The sequence below is a fragment of the Chiloscyllium plagiosum genome, chromosome 14 (assembly GCF_004010195.1).
Source record: "Chiloscyllium plagiosum isolate BGI_BamShark_2017 chromosome 14, ASM401019v2, whole genome shotgun sequence".
Lineage (NCBI taxonomy): Eukaryota > Metazoa > Chordata > Chondrichthyes > Orectolobiformes > Hemiscylliidae > Chiloscyllium > Chiloscyllium plagiosum.
The window spans coordinates 42,193,893-42,215,390 of NC_057723.1; the positions used below are offsets into that span (position 1 = coordinate 42,193,893).

At 40.4% G+C, this 21,498-nt stretch overlaps 1 protein-coding gene across 7 annotated transcripts in view; it reads left to right on the forward strand.

The window, feature by feature from the left end:
* LOC122556680 (solute carrier family 23 member 1-like) overlaps nucleotides 1-21,498 on the forward strand; it is a 128,795-nt gene that overhangs the window by 95,949 nt on the left and 11,348 nt on the right. For all 7 annotated transcript variants that reach the window (XM_043703706.1, XM_043703707.1, XM_043703711.1 and 4 more), the window contains 3 exons: nucleotides 7,530-7,635; nucleotides 20,010-20,139; nucleotides 20,936-21,079. In XM_043703706.1, coding sequence (XP_043559641.1) covers nucleotides 7,530-7,635; nucleotides 20,010-20,139; nucleotides 20,936-21,079 — 380 coding nt within the window. The remainder of the gene's footprint in view (nucleotides 1-7,529; nucleotides 7,636-20,009; nucleotides 20,140-20,935; nucleotides 21,080-21,498) is intronic.

Genomic DNA, 21,498 nt, shown 5'->3' on the forward strand with positions numbered 1-21,498 from the left:
GGTACCTGGGACTTCGATGCTGTGGCCATTTCGGAGACATGGTTAGAGCAGGGATAGGAATGGTTGTTGCAGGTTCCAGGATTTAGATGCTTTAGCAAGAACAGAGAAGATGGTAAAAGAGGGGGAGGTGTGGAATTGTTGGTCAAGGACAGTATTACAGCTGCAGAAAGGATGTTTGGGGATCGTCAACTGAGGTAGTATGGGCTGAAGTTAGAAACAGGAAAGGAGAGGTCACCCTGTTGGGAGTTTTCTATAGGCCTCCGAATAGTTCCAGAGATGTAGAGGAAAGGATAGCAAAGATGATTTTCGATAGGAGTGAGAGAGACAGGGTAATTGTCATAGCGGACTTCAACTTTCCAAATATTGACTGGGAACACTATAGTACGAGTACTATAGATGGGTCAGTTTTTGTCCAGTGTGTGCAGGAGGGCTTCCTGACACAGTATGTGGACAGGCCAACAAGGGGCGAAGCCACATTAGATTTGGTACTGGGTAATGGGCCCAGCCAGGTGTTAGACTTGGAAGTAGGTGAGCACTTTGGTGATAGCGATCACAATTCTGTTATGTTTACTTTAGTGATAGAAAGGGATAAGTGCATACCACTGGGCAAGAGTTACAGCTGGGGGAAAGGCAATTACGATGCGATTAGGCAAGATTTAGGAAGCATAGGATGGGGAAGGAAACTACAGGGGATGGGCACATTAGAAATGTGGAGCTTATTCAAGGAAAAGCTACTGGGTCCTAGATAAATATGTACCTGTCAGGCAGGAAGGAAGTTGTAGAGTGCAGGAGCCATGGTTTATGAAGGAAGTGGAATCTCTGGTCAAGAGGAAGAAGAAGGCTTATGTTAGGTTGAGATGTGAAGGCTCAGTTCGGGTGCTTGAGGGTTGCAAGGTAGCCAGGAAAGACCTAAAGAAAGAACTCAGAAGAGCCAGGAGGAGACATGAGAAGTTGTTGGCGGATAGGATCAGGGTAAACCCTAAGGCTTTCTATAGGTATTTAAAGAATAAAAGAATGACAAGAGTAAGATTAGGGCCAATCAAGGATAGTAGTGGGAAGTTGAGTGTGGAGTCAGAGGAGATAGCGGAAGTAGTAAATGAATATTTTTCAATAGTATTCGCTCTAGAAAATGACAATGTTGTTGAGGAGAATACTGAGATACAGGCTACTAGACTAGGTGTGATTGAGGTTCACAAGGAAGCGGTATTAGAAATCCTGCAGTGTGAAAATAGATAAGTCCCCTGGGCCGGATGGGATTTATCCTAGGATCCTCTGGGAAGCCAAGGAGGAGATTGCCGAGCCTTTGGCAATGATCTTTAAATCGTCATTGTCTACAGGAATAGTGCCAGAAGACTGGAGGATAGCAAATGTTGTTCCCCTGTTCAAGAAGAGGAGTAGAGACAACCCTGGTAATTATAGACCAGTGAGCCTTACTTCAGTTGTTGGTAAAGTGTTGGAAAAGGTTATAAGAGATAGGATTTATAATCATCTGGAAAAGAATAATTTGATTAGGGATAGTCAGCACGGTTTTGTGAAGGGTAGGTCGTGCCTCACAAACCTTATTGAGTTCTTTGAAAGGTGACCAAACAGGTAGATGAGAGTAAACCGGTTGATGTGGTGTATATGGATTTCATCAAGGCGTTCGGTAAGGTATGCTTCCCTTTATTGGTTAGAGTATAGTGTACAGTAGGCTATTGTACAAAATGCGGAGGAATGGGATTGTGGGAGATATAGCAGTTTGGATCAGTAATTGGCTTGCTGAAAGAAGACAGAGGGTGGTGATTGATGGGAAATGTTCGTCCAGTTACTAGTGGTGTACCGCAAGGATCGGTGTTAGGTCCACTGCTGTTCATCATTTTTATAAATGACCTGGATGAGGGCGTAGAAGGGTGGGTTAGTAAATTTGCAGATGACACTAAGGTTGATGGAGTTGCGGATAGTGACGCAGGATGTTGTAGGTTACAGAGAGACATAGATAAGCTGCAGAGCTGGGCTGAGAGGTGACAAATGGAGTTTTAAGTGTGAGGTGATTCACTTTTGTCAGAGTAACTGGAATGCAAAGTACTGGGCTAATGGTAAGATTCTTGGTAGTGTAGGTGAGCAGAGAGATCTCGGTGTCCAGGTACACAGATCCTTGCAAGTTGCCACCCAGGTTGACAGGGTTGTTAAGAATGCATACAGTGTTTTAGCTTTTATTAATAGAGGGATCGAGTTCCGGAACTGTGGGGTAATGCTGCAGCTGTACAAGACCCTAGTGCAGCTGCACTTGGAGTATTGTGTACAGTTCTGGTCACCGCATTATAAGAAGGATGTGGAAGCTTTGGAAAGGGTGCAGAGGAGATTGGATGTTGCCTGGTATGGAGGGAAGGTCTTACGAGGAAAGGCTGAGGGACTTGAGGCTGTTTTCGTTAGAGAGAAGAAGAGGTGACTTAATAGAGACATATAAGATAATCAGAGGGTTAGATAGGGTGGACAGGGAGAGCCTTTTTCCAAGAATGGTGACGGCGAGCACGAGCGGGCATAGCTTTAAATTGAGGGGTGATAGACATAGGACAGATGTAGTAAGGGTATGGAATGCTTTGCCCGCAACAGTAGTAGATTCACCAACTTTAAGTACATTTAAGTCATCATTGGACAAGCATATGGACGTACATGGAACAGTGTAGGTTAGATGGGAGTCAGATTGGTATGACAGGTTAGTGCAACATCGAAGGCCGAAGGGTCTGTACTGCGCTGTAATGTTCTATGTTCTATTTCTGAGTGGCAATCCTTTTAGAGTATCCTTTTTGAGAAGATCAGGAATCTGAGATCTTAAGGATATAGGGATCATGGCAGCTCCCAAGCAACCTAGCACAGATTTCGAAGATACGATTGTGATGATCACAGATGAGTTTGACATTATCTGAATTGAATCTTTTTGTGTTGATGAAGTCAGCTGCATTATGATATCGAACTTTCAATGCTATGTGTGTAGGTCTGCAGCATCCTGCACTTGAATGTCCTAATAGAGAAAAAGTTCTTTATGGGGCATCCTCATTCAACAACAGCATTGTGCCTCACTCATCTGAAAGACAGTGGCCTCCTGCACTTTCTTCACATACTTAGGGGGCAGATAGAGTTTAATTCAGATAAATGCGAGGTGCTGCATTTTGGGAAAGCAAATCTTAGCAGGACTTATACACTTAATGGTCCTAGGGAGTGTTGCTGAACAAAGAAACCTTGGAGTGAAGATTCATAGCTCCTTGAAAGTGGAGTCACAGGTAGATAGGATAGTGAAGACAGCATTTGGTATGCTTCCCTTTATTGGTTAGAGTATAGAGTACAGGAGTTGGGAGGTCATGTTACAGCTGTACAGGACATTGGTTGGGCCACTGTTGGAATATTGCATGCGATTCTGGTTTCCTTCCTATTGGAATGATGTTGTGAAACTTGAAAGGGTTCAGAAAAGATTTACAAGGATGTTGCCAGGATGGGAGGATTTGAGCTACAGGGAGAGGCTGAACAGGCTGGGGCAGTTTTCTCTGGAGTGTCGGAAACTGAGGGGTGACCTTATAGAGGTTTATAAAATCATGAGGGGCATGGATACGGTAAATAGACAAGGGTCAAGATTAGAGTGGTGCTGGAAAAGCACAGCAGGTCAGTCAGCATCCGAGGAGCAGGAAAATCGACGTTTCGGGCAAAAGCCCTTCATCCTGCTATGTTTTTTCAGCACCACTCTAATCTTGATCTGATCTCCAGCATCTGCAGTCCTCAATTTCGCCTAAATAGACAAGGTCTTTTCCCTGGGGTGGGGAAGTCCAGAACTAGTGGGCATAGGTTTAGGGTGAGAGAGGAAAGATATAAAAGAGACCTGAAGGGCAACTTTTTCATGCAGAGGGTGGTACGTGTATGGAATGAGTTGCCAGAGAAATTGGTGGAGGCTAGTACAAATGTAACATTTAAAAGGCATCTGGATGGGTATATGAATAGGAAGGGTTTGGAGGGATATAGGCCGGGTGCTGGCAGTTGGGGCTAGATAAGTTGGGATATCTGGTCAGCATGGACATGTTGGACCGAAGGGTGTTTCCGTGCTATTCATCTCTCTTACTCTTTGACTCTATGACCACCTTATATAATTTCTTCATTTTTGAGGCTGTTTGGCACCTGTTGTAGATTGCTCCTGGTCCTGGACTTGGGTTTCTCCTCAACGTTTCCTGGCTGTTCATACTGCTGTGGTCACAGTAATAAAACAGCTACTATGCCTGGAATCTTAAATAGTGGTTCTGATGACCTGATGAGGGAAATTTGGGAAGCAAAACAAAACCTTTGTAATGTGCACACCAATGACAGTTTACTATAGTTCTTGATACACTGTATGGGCATAGAGGCCTCTGACAAGAATGGTAATGGGATGCTTCCATATGGATCTTTTTAGCACAGAAACCCTTATTTTGATGTATGCCACACTAACCTTTACACACGCATACACTAGGAGATTACACTTGCAGAATTTGACAATGACATCTTCTTAACACATTTTGACCTCTCTTAACTAAGGCAGCATTCCATTTAATAGCCTGCTGTGAAATACTTACAGATTAATGTGTTTGGAAAGCAGCTCTGGGACCTTGTGCAGTCTAAAAGACCTTGCCACGTGTTTATGAATTATGGATTGTAGATTGCCAATGATTATTTTTGCTTTGTAGAGATCACTAAATTTAATCTGTAATGATCAATATCATGTAGGAGAAAGTGAGGATGCAGATGCTGGAGATCAGAGCTGAAAATGTATTGCTGGAAAAGCGCAGCAGGTCAGGCAGCATCCAAGGAGCAGGAGAATCGACGTTTCGGGCATGATCCCTTCTTCAGGAATGAGGAAAGTGTACCAAGCTTGACACACTTTCCTCATTCCTGAAGAAGGGCTCATGCCCGAAACATCGATTCTCCTGCTCCTTGTATGCTGCCTGATCTGCTGCGCTTTTCCAGCAACACATTTTCAGCTCTGATCAATATCATGGTCTGGATTAGAAATGGAAAGTGCTAGAGAAGCTCAGCTGATTTGGTAGCATCTGTGAAGAAGGAAAGGGTTAACGTTTTGAGCTTGAAATGACTCTTTATTGCACAAATGAGTCACAGCAAACTTAAAATATTAACACACCTTTTCTTCATAGATGCGGTCAGACCTGTTGAGTTTCTGTACCATTTTTGTTTCTATTTCTGATTTCCAACATCCATACTATTTTGCTTCTTTCATGATCTGGACTGCTTGTGCACAGGATTTGTAACTGATATAAAACCAGTTGCTGGAAAAAGCCAACAGGTCTGGCAGCATTTGTGAAGAGAAATCAGTGTTAATGTTTCGGGTCCAGTGACCCTTCCTCTCGATCTGAAATGTTAACTCTGATTTCCCTTAATAGATTCTGCCAGACCTGCTGAACGTTTTCAGCAACTTCTGTTTTTATTTCTGATTTATAGCATCTGCAGTTCTTTTTTGTTTTTATTTTGTAACTGACATAGATGGTCACTCCATAAAGCAAACATAAAGTTATCTGTGAAAAGAGATGTCTTTTACTCAGCCTGCACAAGTGACTGATTAAGGCAATTGCTACTTGATGGGCCTCACTTCACACACAAGTGGATCCCACTCCTGCTGCCAAAAATATGAATTGACCCACTCTGGTTGCGTTAGCAGCCGTGTTTCATTTTGTGATTCAAATGGAGATGGAAGCCATCACAGCTGCAGAGACGGAGTTGCAGGCTCAGCCTGTAAATGAAGATGATGTCACATCTCTTCACACCAATCCCTCTTAACCTTTTTGTCTTATTCTTCCTGTCAGCCCCATCAGGTTTGAGCTTCTGCCAGACAATATTTTTCAAAATGTAACTGTTCATCTTCCCATGTTATCACATCAGCCCAAATCTACAATTCAGTAATACCCAAGATAGTGCTGTACTGTCTCCCCCTTCCCATTGCTCCATCACGCACCCCCCCACCACCATTGAAGCCAGAGTGATAGTGTCCATAAATGACCAACCCATGCAGTACTTCATGTCCACCCATTCTCTACCATCTCCCATCTTGTTGATTTGGCCTCCTACATAGTGGTTTACCTATCTGTATCCCAGCATGCTGTCTAAAACTGACTTCTCAATTTGGCCACCAAACTCAATGACACCTGGTAGCCCCTGTTGACTCTCAGTGCACAGACTCCCTGGCCTGAACATAACCCACCTGCCTAAGCACAAGTAGTGCATTTGCCACATTATTTGTTGGCATAAGCCATTGATGTACCATGGTGCCATGTAGCAACATGTCTGCTGCCTTTAGTGATCATGACTGGCAAAGATGATGACCTACTTGGTTTTCTGGAAAAAGTGAGGTCTGCAGATGCTGGAGATCAGAGATGGAAATGTGTTGCTGGAAAAGCGCAGCAGGTCAGGCAGCATCTGGGGAACAGGAGAATCGACGTTTCAGGCATTAGCCCTTCTTCAGGCCTTCTTCCTGAAGAAGGGCTAATGCCCAAAACGTCGATTCTCCTGTTCCCTAGATGCTGCCTGACCTGCTGCGCTTTTCCAGCAACACATTTCCATACTTGGTTTTCTGACCAAGGAAAGATAGAACTGCGTGAATCTGCATGTTCTGATTGAAATGAAAATATGCTAAAAGGCAAGACAGAGATCTGTATGAGCATCCAAATAAATGCACAGTGAGTGAGTGTTAAAGTAAGCCAAGAGGTCAGAGTGGACCTGATTCTGAAGTATGAGATGGTTGCCTATCCTTGCAGGCAAATCACCTTGGCTGCGGGATTGCAATGTAAAAAGCAGTGAGCTCCAAGTGCAGTAGTGAATTACAGAACTATATTACAAGATCATCCCTATATGTGCCAAGATGGTGGCATGAGGTTGGTGCTTTGCCAATGCCAACCTCTGGACAGAGGGCGCAGGCAATCACTGCCCATGAAGCACATCCTGAAATGTTGGAGAATGCTGGACAACATGATGACCAGTGGAGATACCAGTAAGCTACAACCATCAGGTAACCATTGTGCAAGCTTGGCACTCCTGAGGAACACAGAAATGATGTTAGGGTCTGCATTACAGCAAGATAAATCCCAGTGATTACCCTGCATGTTTGCTGCATGCAAATTGTGTTGGACAACTACGGAAGTCATTTTGAGAGTGCCAGCAGTTTCAGGCTTACATTGCCTACCCAGGTGTATAGCCATTCCTTTCCAAGGAGGTACTGCAGCTTCTACCCATTGCCACTGAGGATGTTGCTGGTCCCTACAGGCTCGGGTGGAGAGTGTTAAATACTCCTGGTTGCTGAGGGAGGGGATGGGTTGAAGGGAATGCAAGACTTCCCAATACTAAAAATTGATTACCAGAATAGAAGACAGATATATATATTTGTGACATTTAAGCAACACGAGTTCAAAAGTCTTCACTAGGTTATCAAATGCATTTTTTAAAAGTGTATTGTAAAGTTTTAATTCTATCTCTATGTACGAACAAAACTGACTGTAACCTTGCGTGCTCCTTTTAACTTCCAGAGGGATCTTCACTGAAGGAATATCTTGTATCATTGCAGGATTACTTGGAACAGGAAATGGTTCTACATCCTCCAGCCCAAATATTGGGGTCCTTGGGATAACTAAAGTAAATTTCTACTTACATCATTTTATTGTTTTGTTTTAATACATCCAGAAGTACTCTTACACACAACTGAATGCATCCTTTTTTTCCAATCATCAAAACACCCATGACATTTTTTTCTCCATCTATTAACCAGCACCAGTACATCACTGTTATTCCAATTGAATAATGTATATGCAAACTCTGTTAAGGGCATTTATTGTGCTTTGCTCCTTCCTTGTTTCACTATTTGTGTGGACCACTTAATGTTTATCAGTAATTCAGCAAGGTGAAAATGCTCATTTCAAGATGTTAGAAAAGTGTCTCTTTTTTAAAAAACATATTTTTCACTTCAACTGTCAATAAACAGTTTTTGGAGCATTTGATTCTGGAAGATAGGTAAAGTTATTGACTTTGGTAGAATACAACTTCTAAATTGATTGCTATGGGCAAGAATAACAGTGTTTGTTGAAGTTTATGAGGAAACAGCGTAAGAGAATTCAAATCTAACATCTAGTACAGCTTGTGACTTTAAAGCCTTTTATGTTCGATCGAGTCTTCACATACACTGAATGGAATCTTACAGCCCTAGTTTCTTTTAAAGATGTCACCAACATTTTCAATTTACTGAACCTGATTATTGTAGCACAAGGCACTCTGTCTGCAGGAGCAAATCAATTAAGACTCTGCCTCCGAGTTCCCTCCAATCATTTAGCAATGGCAAGTAATAGGGTATGGCTATTTTGTTAGAGGAAGGTTTGTTTTGCTTAGCAATATCAAGATTTCCTTCAGAGCAGCTAACTAGACATAATTTCTTTTAAGGCTTCAGTCATTGGACTGATTTGAGGAAATGTGCAACTTGATCTAGTGGCTTGGGACATTAGTGTTCACACATGCCAGTGTGACAAGTCATCTATTCTTGTCAGTTGACTCTTAGTCGGGGTCCGCCTATTTTCACTTGTACTTTGATGGTTATCCTCTGTCTATGGAAGGCGTGGAGTTACAGAAAAGGCAGTTGGCATTGTGGGAGCTGCAGCAGGGATCTGTTGTGGTAAAAAACCTGATGCCTTAGGTCCTCAATAGAGATGGACAGTGGAGTTGAAGCTGCTCCTGCAAAACTCTTAAGGCTGCCACCAGTAATTGTAGTTGAGATCAGGTAAAGTGCTGGTCAGATTAAAGCAATTGTCAATCAACCACATGGCAGAAAAATTGCTTTCCCAAACAACTTTTCACTTGGACATGCCTAACTTTATATTGCAAAAGGTCAACATCGTCACAGCTTCATCTTCATGGAGGCCATTGTTTCTGTTGAACTCGTGCCTTCTTAAATCGGGTGAGTGGGAGACAACTGCTCTTCTATTAGGAAAGAGGGATTTCACTCAAAGTATCTTAATTATCTTCTAGCTTTTGTTTGTCTTCCTGATTTCCTAACCAACCTGTCCTGGAAAATACAGAAGGAAGTGCAAACACAATGGGATACCAATCCAGTGGCATTTTCTTCCCCAATTTCCTGACTTGCCATCCCCACCTCCATTCCTCCTGAACCCTCATTCCCCACCAAGCCTCATCTTACAAACCTCAATCCGAGTTTATCTCCAAGCTGTGAAACCCAACAATAGTAATTGTATGGGGTGGGGGGAGGAGGAGAGTGGGGAAGAATGTTTCAATCATTCTCTGGGCAAAGACATAACATTTACCAAATCTTTTTGTTTTCTCTCTGTTATTTTATAAATTGTAAAGAAAATCTTAATCTTCTCAAGATGCCTGTCTGTGTACCTGTGGTCTTTGCTAGAATGTCCTCCCTAGTATATCTTTCTGAATAGAAGCTGGACTAATTAGCCTTTTGTTATGCAATAGTAAGTCATCTTTCTTGTGAAATGCTGTGTGTGCTCAAAACATATGTTCTTGGCTAACTCACTGAACTTTGGGCTTGGCCATCCTTCAACACAATACTTGTGAATAGGAACACATTTTACTTCAGAACTTTGTTCTTGTTGAATTTGTTTGAGCCTACTCTGACTTGTGTGCACTGATTCTTGGCTACAGGAAACACATTACTGATGTTATTTTAGCTAATTTCATTTTGGGTTCTGCCAGGAGTCGAGGAAACCCAATAAAATGATCCGCTGGTTACTCGTTGACTGGTTGTTCAACAACTGTTTGTTCCTGGGCCAGTTGTTATCTGATTGACCCATCTTTGCATACACTTGACATAACTTAATCTTTCCTGAGCTGTTCTGTGTCCATTGTAACTAATTGAACTTCTTCTGCTACCTACAAGAAGATTGAGGTTAAGAAGCTAACACTCAGCAGATCTGGCAGCATCCATGAAGAGATGATTTGGAGATGCTGGTGTTGGACTGGGGAGTACAAAGTTAAAAATCACACAACACCAGCTAGTAGTCCAACAGGTTTAGTTGGTAGGACTAGCTTTCGGAGCGCACAAACATCTGATGAAGGAGCAGCGCTTCAAAAGCTAATGCTTCCAAATAAACCTGTTGGACTATAACCTGGTGTGTGATTTTTAACTCAATGACGAGAGTAACCGTTAATGTTTTGAGTCGAGAAGTCTGACATCTGAAGTGTCTTGCTCTCAGGTTCAGAAAGGAGTGCATGCTGAAGAATGAGGTGACATGTTCATGCCCTTTATTTTGCAGCTGACCTTATTGAAACCTAGGGGCTATGACATGTGGACATATGGTTTCATCTCTAAAGGCTGTAACATTTGCATTTTCACTCATGGTAAAATAATTGGATAAGACAGTGACACCATCGCCGTATTAAATGAAAATGAATGAGATGTCCATTGACATAAGCAGGTTGGATCAAACTTTCTTTGTTTGGACCCTCAATTTCCCCTTTCAATGCATTAGATCTAGGGCCATTAAGATTTAGTTGACTTCCTGATGAAGAACTTATGCCCAAAACATCAATTCTCCTGCTCCTCGGATGCTGCCTGCCCTGCTGTGCTTTTCCAGCACCACAATCTCGACTCTGATCTCCAGCATCTGCAGTCTTCACTTTCTCCTATTTGCTGCTCTGTGTTCTGTTTCTACACCTCCTCTGGAAGTAGTCTATAGTTTTTACAGAATGCATTTTGTTTTCAATAGTTGGGCATCACTTTTTCTAGTGTGGTTCTTTTTGTTCCACTTTAAAGTTACTGTCTGTTAGAGTAGGTGCGTCTTTCGGGTTTTTATACTTTACATGGTTAATATATTCTGTTACTCTCCTGGTGGTAAAATTGTCCTTCTGCCACCAAATCATTTTGACTTGCCTAATTTTCTGATGGCAGCATAATTTGAATAGTTTTTTAAAAAAGTGAATCTTCTTTGGGCTATAATAAATCTGACTCATCCGAGATAACCTGTTATATTAACCCTTTCGCTGAGTCCCAGTTCTAAGTTTTACATTATGTGCTGTTTTCAGCTCTCACTTTCTGAAACCTTGAGGAAAATATTTATGAAGGTGAAAAGTGCAGGAGAAAATCTAACTAATGACAAATAACATTAGAGGCCCTACCGCAGCAAGTTTTCACCTGTTTAATCATGCACTAGTTAACTGGTACAGTATGTTTAATCTTCAGATTAGCTGCCTCTCTGTTGTGGTTTTAATCAGAATCCAGGCACCATGTGACAGGGAGGAATAACTGGATATGCTTCTCTTGGATGATTCTTTTCAATGCATTTTCAAAATGCATTTTTAGAAACCTGTAAATTCCATGTTCCATCTCTTCCATACTTATTTGGTGCATTTTATCATTGAAATGAGTTGGGTGAAGCATTATAAGTAAAATAAAGCCATTAAACTATTGGTTTGTTAACTAACTTCCACCATGTTGTTAATGTCATTGTTCAGCTTTTTTTGAAACAGTTAATGGATATCTCATTTACTTCTAAATGTTTCATTTTTTGAGTGACATTACTGGGTAAGATGAGTTCATCAGTCTTAATGAAAGGCTAATTTTAAAAGAGAAATGATCTGATTCAATTAATTACAGAATTAGGGCTTGGAATCTATTGATTGTAAATTTTACTTCATATTAGAAAGGAATACTGAGCCCATATTCATTGAAACTTTGCAGGTATAGCCATAGATTTTCTGACTGGTTGAGTTTTTTTAAAAAATAGAAAAATCATTTTTTCAAAAGATATGAAACAGAAGGCAGATTTTATGCAAAATATCATTGCTACAGATCATGAAAGTCACAGCTTTCTGATTATATTTCCTAAGTAATTGTGTAGTAATTAATCATGTATGTAGAAATCGTTATGAACTGTTAATAGTCAGCTTCCAAATAACTTGCGGAAGAATGATGCATCTTTTGTCTCATTTTTGTTTTATGAGCAATTGTAAAAAGGGAAAATAGTTTGAAATTAATCAATTATGCTATATAAAATTGCTGTTTACTGTGGAAAATTCCTTTCAGTCTCATTTAGTTAAAACTAAATGAGACTGAAAAGAATATTCCATAGTAAACACCAATTTCATACAGTATAATTGATTAATTTCAAACTATTTTCCTTTCTAAATCAAAAACCAATTAGATCAGAGTCTGGATTTATATATGAATGTTATGTTTATTTCATAGTATCAAGAATATCAGAATCGAGGCAGTGTACCTCGATTTGGCAAGAAGATGTTGTTGCGAATGGAGGGTTTGAGGTATAAAAATAGATTGGAAAGGCTGGGGTATTTTTCACTGGAGTGTAGGAGGTTGAGGGGTGACCTTATTGAGGTTTATAAAATCATGAGGGGCATTGATAAAATGAATGGCAAGGGTCTTTTCCCTAGGGTGGGGGCACTTTTTTTAAGGTGAGAGGAGAACGATTTGAAAAGTAGATGAGGGGCAACTTTTTTTTACGTAGTGTGGGTCATGTGTGGAATGAACTGCCAGAGAAAGTGATGGGCGCAGGTACAGTTACAATGTTTAAAAGACATTTGGAGAGGTTTATGAATAAAAAGGTCAGGAGGGATATGGGCCAAGTGCAGGCAGGTGGAGCTAGTTTAGTTTGGGAACATGGTTGGTGTGAACTGGTTAGACCGAAGATCTGTTTCCATTTGGTATGACTCTAACTGTAACAATTTGGTGGCTAGAACAATTCACATTGACCTTTTGAAAGGTGGCAGTTATTTGTATTGAATTACTTTTAATATTAAAGTTAAACCTGCTACATTGTGAAGCATCATACAATCTATTAATTTTGTGATTGAAAATTATTTTATGAATATATTTTAATTTTTTTGTAGAGAGACAGGATTATTGGTTGTGTTTCTGCAGCATAGAGCAAAACTGTATAATTTTATATGTGGAGTGAGCATTTCCAATGAACATTATATGATGGCTGAAAATTGCCCATGAATGCGGTAGCTAACAAAATACTGTAGCAATTGTTTAAATGATGACTACTTGCAATGCCAAACACAAATCACGAAGAACCAAATGGTGAAAATTTCCAGGTCACATCAAAAGAGAATCAGCATGCATTATTAAGATCTAAAATTCTTCAAAATATCCTATATTGTTCAATCAGATAATTAAGAAATCCATGCAAACCATAATCTTTAAATTTTAGTTTTCATGAATTAATGTCTTGGACCTGACATACCAACCAATAGCACCACAAGGATATGTGAATTGTATTCAAAATCCAAGCCAATCCCAATCAGAGTGTGAAGATTTAAATACAGTGCGTCTGCCATGAATAGGCTGCAGTTGTAAACTAGTTATTACATTGAATGAGAATTAAGGTGCAAACTTTCTGTTCCATATGGCCGACTTGGCTGACTTGATCAAATCAATAATCATGAGTATATCTGTGCATCCAAAAAAACTGAACCTCTTGAGGATGATGAGGAACATTAAACTTAATGAAAGTGTATGCTTTTATAATTATACAGAAGTTCTTAGCTCAACAGTAGCACCTTCAGTTCTAACTATCCATCTGATGAGAATCACCTGTTCTGTTAGCCAATGTACTGATGTAAATCAAGCTAACCCAGTCTGCTACATCAATTATTGAATTGACTTTGTTCACTATTTCTACTTCTGTCTACTTTATACAGATGTTCATTTGCTCCAAGCCATCTAATATTCTTTTCTTAAATGTAAATTTCTTTGCTTTTTTAAAATTATTTCAATTGATGTTTGAAAGATGACTTCAGTCTGTCTGTCCAATTCCTTACTTTTCGATCAGAATATCAATTAAGACCACACAAACACATTGATAACATATCTGACTTTGGGTTTTCCACAGCAATACTTCCTTAAAGCTTATGGTTCATTTGAAAGTTGTCATCAATAATTAAATATTAGTGCATATTTATGAATCCACAGCTGAAAATAGATGAGACCTAATAAGAATAGTTTGCTTAACTCTCTCTCTCTCTCTGTCTCTCTGTCTCTCTCTCTCTCTAACATTAGATATGATGTGGAAATGCTGGTGTTGGACTGGGATGGATGAAGTCAAAAATCACAATGCATCAGCTTATATCCCAATAGGTTTATTTGAAATCACAAGCTTTCGGAATGCTGCTCCTTTGTCAGTTGAAGTAACTTCACCTGCCGAAGGAGCAGCATTCTGAAAGCTTGTGATTTCAAATAAACCTGTTGGACCATAATGTGGTATCATGTGACTTCTGACTTAACTTTAGGTATGCACTCTTTACCAATATTTGTAAAGATACTCCATATAATTTGATTCAATGGAACTTTTTCCTACAAGCCTACTGAAGTAAATTTGAATGTTCTCATCTTCAGACAATTTATTTTCTTCAGGTGAGAGTCATGGCATCTGGTCTGTTACATCCATGATGATCTTTCTCATGCAATCTTCGACTCTTCTTCTCATTAATTATGCTACTGGCCTCTACAATTCTTATGTTGTGGAATCACATGTCAGGAATAGTGGAAATGCTTGCTGCTGCTGGGACTTAGTGAGTTCATGCTGGTGGTGCCATGTTTAAATCTCCAATCATAGGACTATAAGATATAGCAGAAGAATTAGACTATTCAGGCCACTGAGTCTGCTCTACATTCAATCATGGCTGACTATTCTCCTGCCCGCTCCCTATAATCTTTGATCCTCTTACAAACAAGAGCATATTTATCTCTGTCTTAAATACACTCAATGACTTTGCCAAAGAAAGCTATGGAGGCCATGTGTTCCACAGATTCACTACCCTCTGGCTGAAGAAATTCCTCCTCATCTCAGTTCCAAAAGGTTGTCCCTTCATTCTGAATCTTTGCCCTCAGGGTCTTGGGTCTTGCTACTAATGAAGACATCTTCACCACTTCCACTCTATCCAGGTCCCTCGGTATTCTGAAAGTTTCAATGAGATCCCCTGTCGTTCTTACAAACTCTGAATACTGACCTGGAGTCCTCAAACCAGAAACTGCCCTGCACCATTCTTACCAAAGAAATAGCCAAGCAAGGAAAGGTAACTCCTTAATTCATCAATAGGAACCTGGAGGTGTTGGTGAATGGGGTGTTGGAGAGAAGGCAACACTGTATCTTTGTGATAGGTAAAGGAGGCCATATCACCAGATGCAGCCACTTGGAATATGATAGCAGCCCAGGTTAGTGTAATGTCCGTGAGACATAACAATGCAAGAAGATGTTTAATGCTCTTCTGCACTATGTAAGATTAAGTACATTATCTTTTCTCTGCTGCTTCACAATGGCAGTGCTCCCATTCACTCTGCCACTGCACAGATATCTCGCCAAGGCTCATGGACTACAGCTTATAAAATTTGCATTCATCACATCCACTCAATGGCTCTCACACATTTTAACCCTTCCTGACCTCTGTACTTCTCTCAAGGGGACACCTCCACACCCCTCCTACTGACTGCTCTTTCATTCACCTCCATCATATTCAAGCTCTCCTTTTGTCTTGTTGCAGGAAAGATATCTCAAAAGGGTTGAGAAGGTAGGGTGGCAGAAGTAGATAGGAGGTTTCTCACACCATATAAAGACAAATTCATGGATTTCTTCAGAAAAGTGTGCAGTAGTCATGTGGAGTTGGAGAAACCTCAATGGACAACCAATCCAGTAAGTTTCACTGTGCTGCAGTGCTTTCCAATGACCACCAACCTCTAACACATTCTTAAATTGCTCAAGCTTTTATCCCTCTTGCATAACTAACTCTTTCTTCTCTTATATAGGGTACTAACAGCACCCAGTGAGCCTCTGACTTGAAGAGGTCTTTGCTGAAGACCCTCTGCTCCACTTCTACATCTGATGAGGGAACATCTCAACCCTCTGAGGATGCACCATGACCATTTCCATCTGCACCCTCCTCCACCAATTGAGAGACTTTCATTGCAGTGAGTTCTCTACCTAGATAAAGTCCAGGAGCACAATCTAGTGAGCACATTGCTGACACAGCACTGAAGCAATTTGAGGAAGAGATGCCTCTCGTCTCTGACCCTCTGAAAGTGATGATCTCATACATTTGTCAAAATGCACAGCCAGTCACAGAGCAGCATCATTCTTCGCCTTAGGGGACTACACCTGCTGCTTCTCCCTGGGAAGCTATGCAACAGCTACTAGAGGTTGTTGTGCATGCCCAACTTGCTATTGACATTGAAATTCCATTCTCCTGTATGTTCTCTTGACATTTGAAGTAAATGCCATGATGATTACAGCCACTGCAATGTCCGTGTCAGGTGCATAAGCAGTTACTCTATGGAGAATGTCAGAAAGAACAGCAGTTCACTAAGAGTACTCCAGAACCCTCGCATCAATCACAAGGAAGCATCATGTTATGCCCTAACATTTTGGAGGCTTCACAAAATAGTCAATGTCATACCTCGTTAAGATGTTGAAGTATGTAACCTATCCAAATGTATGTTGCAGAACCAAGGTATTCATGCTACATGAGGTAATGGGTTTCTGGATGATCGCCATTAGTCACAGCCAATCTGCAAAGCCAAACCCCAACCTCCATTGCCCCAACTTCCCACCCCACCCCACTTCCCTCATAAAGACACCTTGAAAAATTACAAACTGTGCCATTCTATACTCAAAGTTCAGTGTGCAACTGTGGCAGCTCCAAAGTACTGTATTATAGAATTTTTCAGAAATTTCTTGCACAGGTGATTCTTAAGTTAGCATCTGTTTACATTTGCTGAGCTGACAAAGAGGCAATTAGTGTGAATAATGATTGCTTGAGGCATAATTTGTAATGTGCTTTCTTGAACTGTAAGTGACCTACTGATAAAATGTGATACAATGCCAGTGGAGTGGCAATACAGAATCATTGGATGTGCGATGGATGCAACTGCCCTTAGCAAAGTCTCAAGTTTAAACAACTTCATTCCACTCGCAAAGAAAAAGAAACATTAACTTGCTTTTCATGCTGTGGCAACCACTTGCTCTTATTATTGTGCAGCTAACTTTAGATTGAAATATGGCAATGTTTCACGTTCATGACCTAGTAAGTGACTTGTTGGCCCTGCTTGAGATGCAGGATGATTTCCTCCTACACACCAACTTTCACTTTGCCTCTTTGCATTGCTGTTCCTGTATCATTAATGACCTTAGAACTTGTCCAATCATGTGCCTCACTGAGCTCTCTCACCCTTCAATTTCATTCAGCCCTTTTTAATTGGGCTGTTATTGACCTTAATTTACCATCAGTGTCCATGGCTTTTGGTGATTTTCATAATTTCTTTGGTATTATTGCAGAGTGATTATTAAGCCCATACTCAATGTGCATTGGCAGCAAGGAGCCCTGGCAAAATTAGAATCAATGAGAACTCAGGTAAAACTATGCTGGTTGGAGTGATATCTGGCACAAAGGAAAGTGGTTGTGGTGGTTGGAGGTCAATTATCTCAGTTCCAGGACCTTTATGCAGCAGTTCCTCAGGGTAGTGTCCTTGACCCAACCATCTTCACCTGCTTCATCAATAACATTCTCTCCCCATAAGGTCAGAAATGGGGATGTTTGCCAATGATTGCATGATGTTTAGCACCATTCATGACTCCTCAGATATTGAAGCAGCCCACGTCTAAAATGCAGGAAAATACGGACACTATTTAGGCTTGGCTGATAGGAAGTAATCATTAAAAACACAGAAATAGAGAACACACACCGGATCATCAACACCAGACTCACAGGAATCAGATTCACTCGAGTAGAAGAAAAGGACAACCAACTCCCATTCCTAGATGTGATGGTACAGAGAACGCCGAACGGAGAATTCACCACAAAGGTATACAGGAAAGCCACACACACAGACCAAGTCCTGAACTACGAAAGCAACCACCCCAACACACACAAAAGAAGTTGCATCAAGACACTGTTCAAAAGGGCCACAACACACTGCAGCACACCAGAACTGCAAAAAGAGGAAGAAGAACACCTCTATAATGTATTTGCCAAAAACAGATACCCCTGCAATTTCATCAACAGATGCCTAAGGGAAAGACAACGGAATGAGGACATACCACAACCCAAAGGACTAAACATGTTACCATACATCAAGAACATTTCTGAACTGACAGCCAGACTATTACAACCACTAGGACTCATAACAGCACACAAACCAACAGCCACTCTCAGACAACAACTCACCAGGACAAGGACCCGATACCCAGCATGAGCAAAACCAATGTAGTGTAAAAAGTCCCATGCAAGGACTGCACAAAACACTACATAGGACAAACAGGAAGACAGCTAACGATCCGCATCCATGAACACCAACTAGCCACGAAACGACATGACCAGCCATCCTTAGTAGCCACACACACAGATGACAAGCAACATGAGTTCGACTGGGACAACACTACTATTATAGGACAAGCCAAACAGAGAACAGCCAGGGAATTCCTAGAGGCATGGCACTCATCCACAGATTCAATCAACAAGCACATCGACCTGGACCCAATATATCGGCCACTGCAGCGGACAGCTGGAACTGACAACTGGAAGCGGCAGATACAAACCACTATAAATGCCAGAGGAAACATCACAGAAGCACTTCACAGGAGGTTCCCAAGCTCTGTGGATGTCACCTAGACAGGGGACGAAACACCTGCAACACAAATTCCCACCTCGGCGAACAGAACCACAACAGAAAGTATCTATTGACGACCATCTTCCACACAAGAGAATTTAACTATCATCTCTTAATATTCAATTACATTGCCATCACCGCTATCAACATCCTGAATGTTACCATTGACCAGAAAATTAACTGGATTGACCATATAAACATTGTGACTGCAAAAACAAATCTGTGGTGAGGAATTCTGTGGTTATTCCCTTCCTGATTCCCCAAATTCTGCCAGTAGGGCACGATTCAGGACTGTGATGGAATACTCTCCATCTGCCTGGATGTTGGAATGCAAAGTAACCCTCTTGATTGGCACCACACCCTCAATCATTCATTCCCCCCATCATCAATGTACAGTAACAGCAGTGTCCTCCATCTACTATATGCACAGCACAAATGCACCAAGACTCCAAAGACAGCATCTTCTAAACGTAAATACTACTAGCAAGAAGGACAAGAGTGACAGAAACATGAGAACACCAGCATCTTCAAGTTCTCCTCCAAGTCCCTAATCATCCTGATTCAGAAAAATAATTGTTCCTTCATTGTTGGTGTGTCAAAATTCTGGAACTTCCTCTATAACAGCATTGTGGAAACAGACTGCAACAGTTCAAAAAGATGACTCAACAATACCTTCTCAAAGTCAGCCAGTAATGGGCTGGTAGTTTCCCAATGCCACCTTGCATGGAATTGGAAGATGACAGTATACGTGGAGCATGCAGGTACATTGTGTTGAAAACAAAGTTGAATGAATGCCCAGAGAAGCCAACAGTGAGCTGTTGCTGCAAATTCCATGTCAGAAATTGGCTCATTAGTTTCTTTGATGCTGTGTAGAAATGAGGTGAATTGGTTTATTAATCTCATGTAAATACATGGAATATATGGTAGACACTGTTCTCATTAGTGAGATTATGAATTAACCGTTTAAACCTTCTTTTAAAGGTGGAAAGTTAGAATAATACTTTCTTGACCATTGAGATTCTTTTTCATTTTTAGCCATATATCGTCCCACATTACTCACTGTTGTCCATGTTGCTGCAAGGAGCAAGAAATTCCGCAGATAATCTCTTTAACAGCCCAACAACTTTTTCTTTTCTGCATTTCCTTCCATGAAATTTATGTCTAGTTTTCATTCGTGTTCTTATTGTAAAACTTAAACCCAATCGACATAAAGACTTCTCATGGAAATTGTTTGTGTATTTCAGTAAGATTTCAGTGCCTTATTTCAATTTATTTTGCTTTGGCAAAGCAATATTCTTTCTAATCTTGATTTTATGAAGTTTACTCATATCAGATTGTTGTTTTTGGTCTTCTAAATAGTGTTGTTCTGGTTCTCAAGGTTGGTAGCAGGCGAGTGGTCCAGTATGGAGCCGTTATTATGTTGGTCTTGGGAACAGTAGGAAAGTTTACAGCACTGTTTGCTTCACTTCCAGATCCCATTCTTGGAGGCATGTTTTGCACTTTATTTGGTAAGTTGAAATTTCCCCATACTTGTAACTTCATCCACTTATAGTCAATATAACTGATGTTATAATTTTAGGATTACTTTTTAAAGAGGTGTATTCACTGCAAGAAGATCTGCAAAGAGAGAAAGGCTCTGTGCATTTTACAACTACCTTGTTTACAGTACTTTAATATTAGGTATTATTACATGGAGAAATGCCATACACTTTACTGCAAATACAGCAAGTGAAATTGCAAATAAAAGATGAATGGTCTGATGAGGTCCGTTTATTTATTGATGCCATGATGTGATGTAGATGTGTAACAGGAGTGCATAATGAAATTGTTATTTAATCAAACATTCATTTACGTATATTTTCATTCCAACATAACTACATCCATCAAATGATAGTTGGCTGTTCAGTTTGGGATATATAGAGAGAATGGATTTGTTTGTTTGCTATTGCTTTAGCAAATGAAACATTTTGCCAAGGTTTCTCTGATCCATTTGTTACGATTATGACAGGTACTTAGAATTACCTGGGTTATGCCTATTAACTCTCAAAATAAACCTTTGGGTTCATGGTAAATGCTGTTATGTTTGTGAAATATTTTGTCAATAGTTGCAATCCTGAGTGATTTTAAGTGAATAAATGCTATAACATTTATCATTATATCAATTCCTTTACAAAACAAATTTGGTGAAAACTGCTTTGTTAACGTGGTAATTGTGCTATGTATTTTAAGGAATGTTCTAGATTGAAATTGTTGGTATTTCTTTAAATTTATTTTGGTTTTTATTTTCTCATTTTTATTTTCCAGGAATGATCACTGCAGTTGGACTTTCCAACCTTCAGTTTGTAGACATGAATTCATCACGCAATCTCTTTGTCTTGGGATTCTCCATGTTTTTTGGTTTAACACTACCAAATTATTTGGATGAAAACCCTACTGTTATTAACACCAGTAAGCTAAATAATGCACATACTTAAGTTTCAGTAAAATTGTTGGAGTAAGTTGGAGGAGGGAAGATTGAAAGTGTTGCACTTATAAGTAAAGGCATATCATTCCGTGTTAACAAATAACACATGTTGTATCACCTGAGAAATCACCTACTTTTCAAAAGCTGCCACAAAGTCTTCTACCTCACCCGAGATAGCAAATAGAGCTTTGGTTTAATGCCTTTGAACGCAATGTGGTAGTTATGATTATGTAGCACACCCTTGGAACTACACTGACGATAAAAAAACATCTAATTGTTAGGGACAGACCTGGCACCTAGGTGCTGACTTTTTTTTTAGGATCTCTGATGATCAAAAGACGTAGGAGCAGATCTAGGCTGTTTGGCCCCATTGAGTCTGCTTCACTATTCAATCATGGCTGAT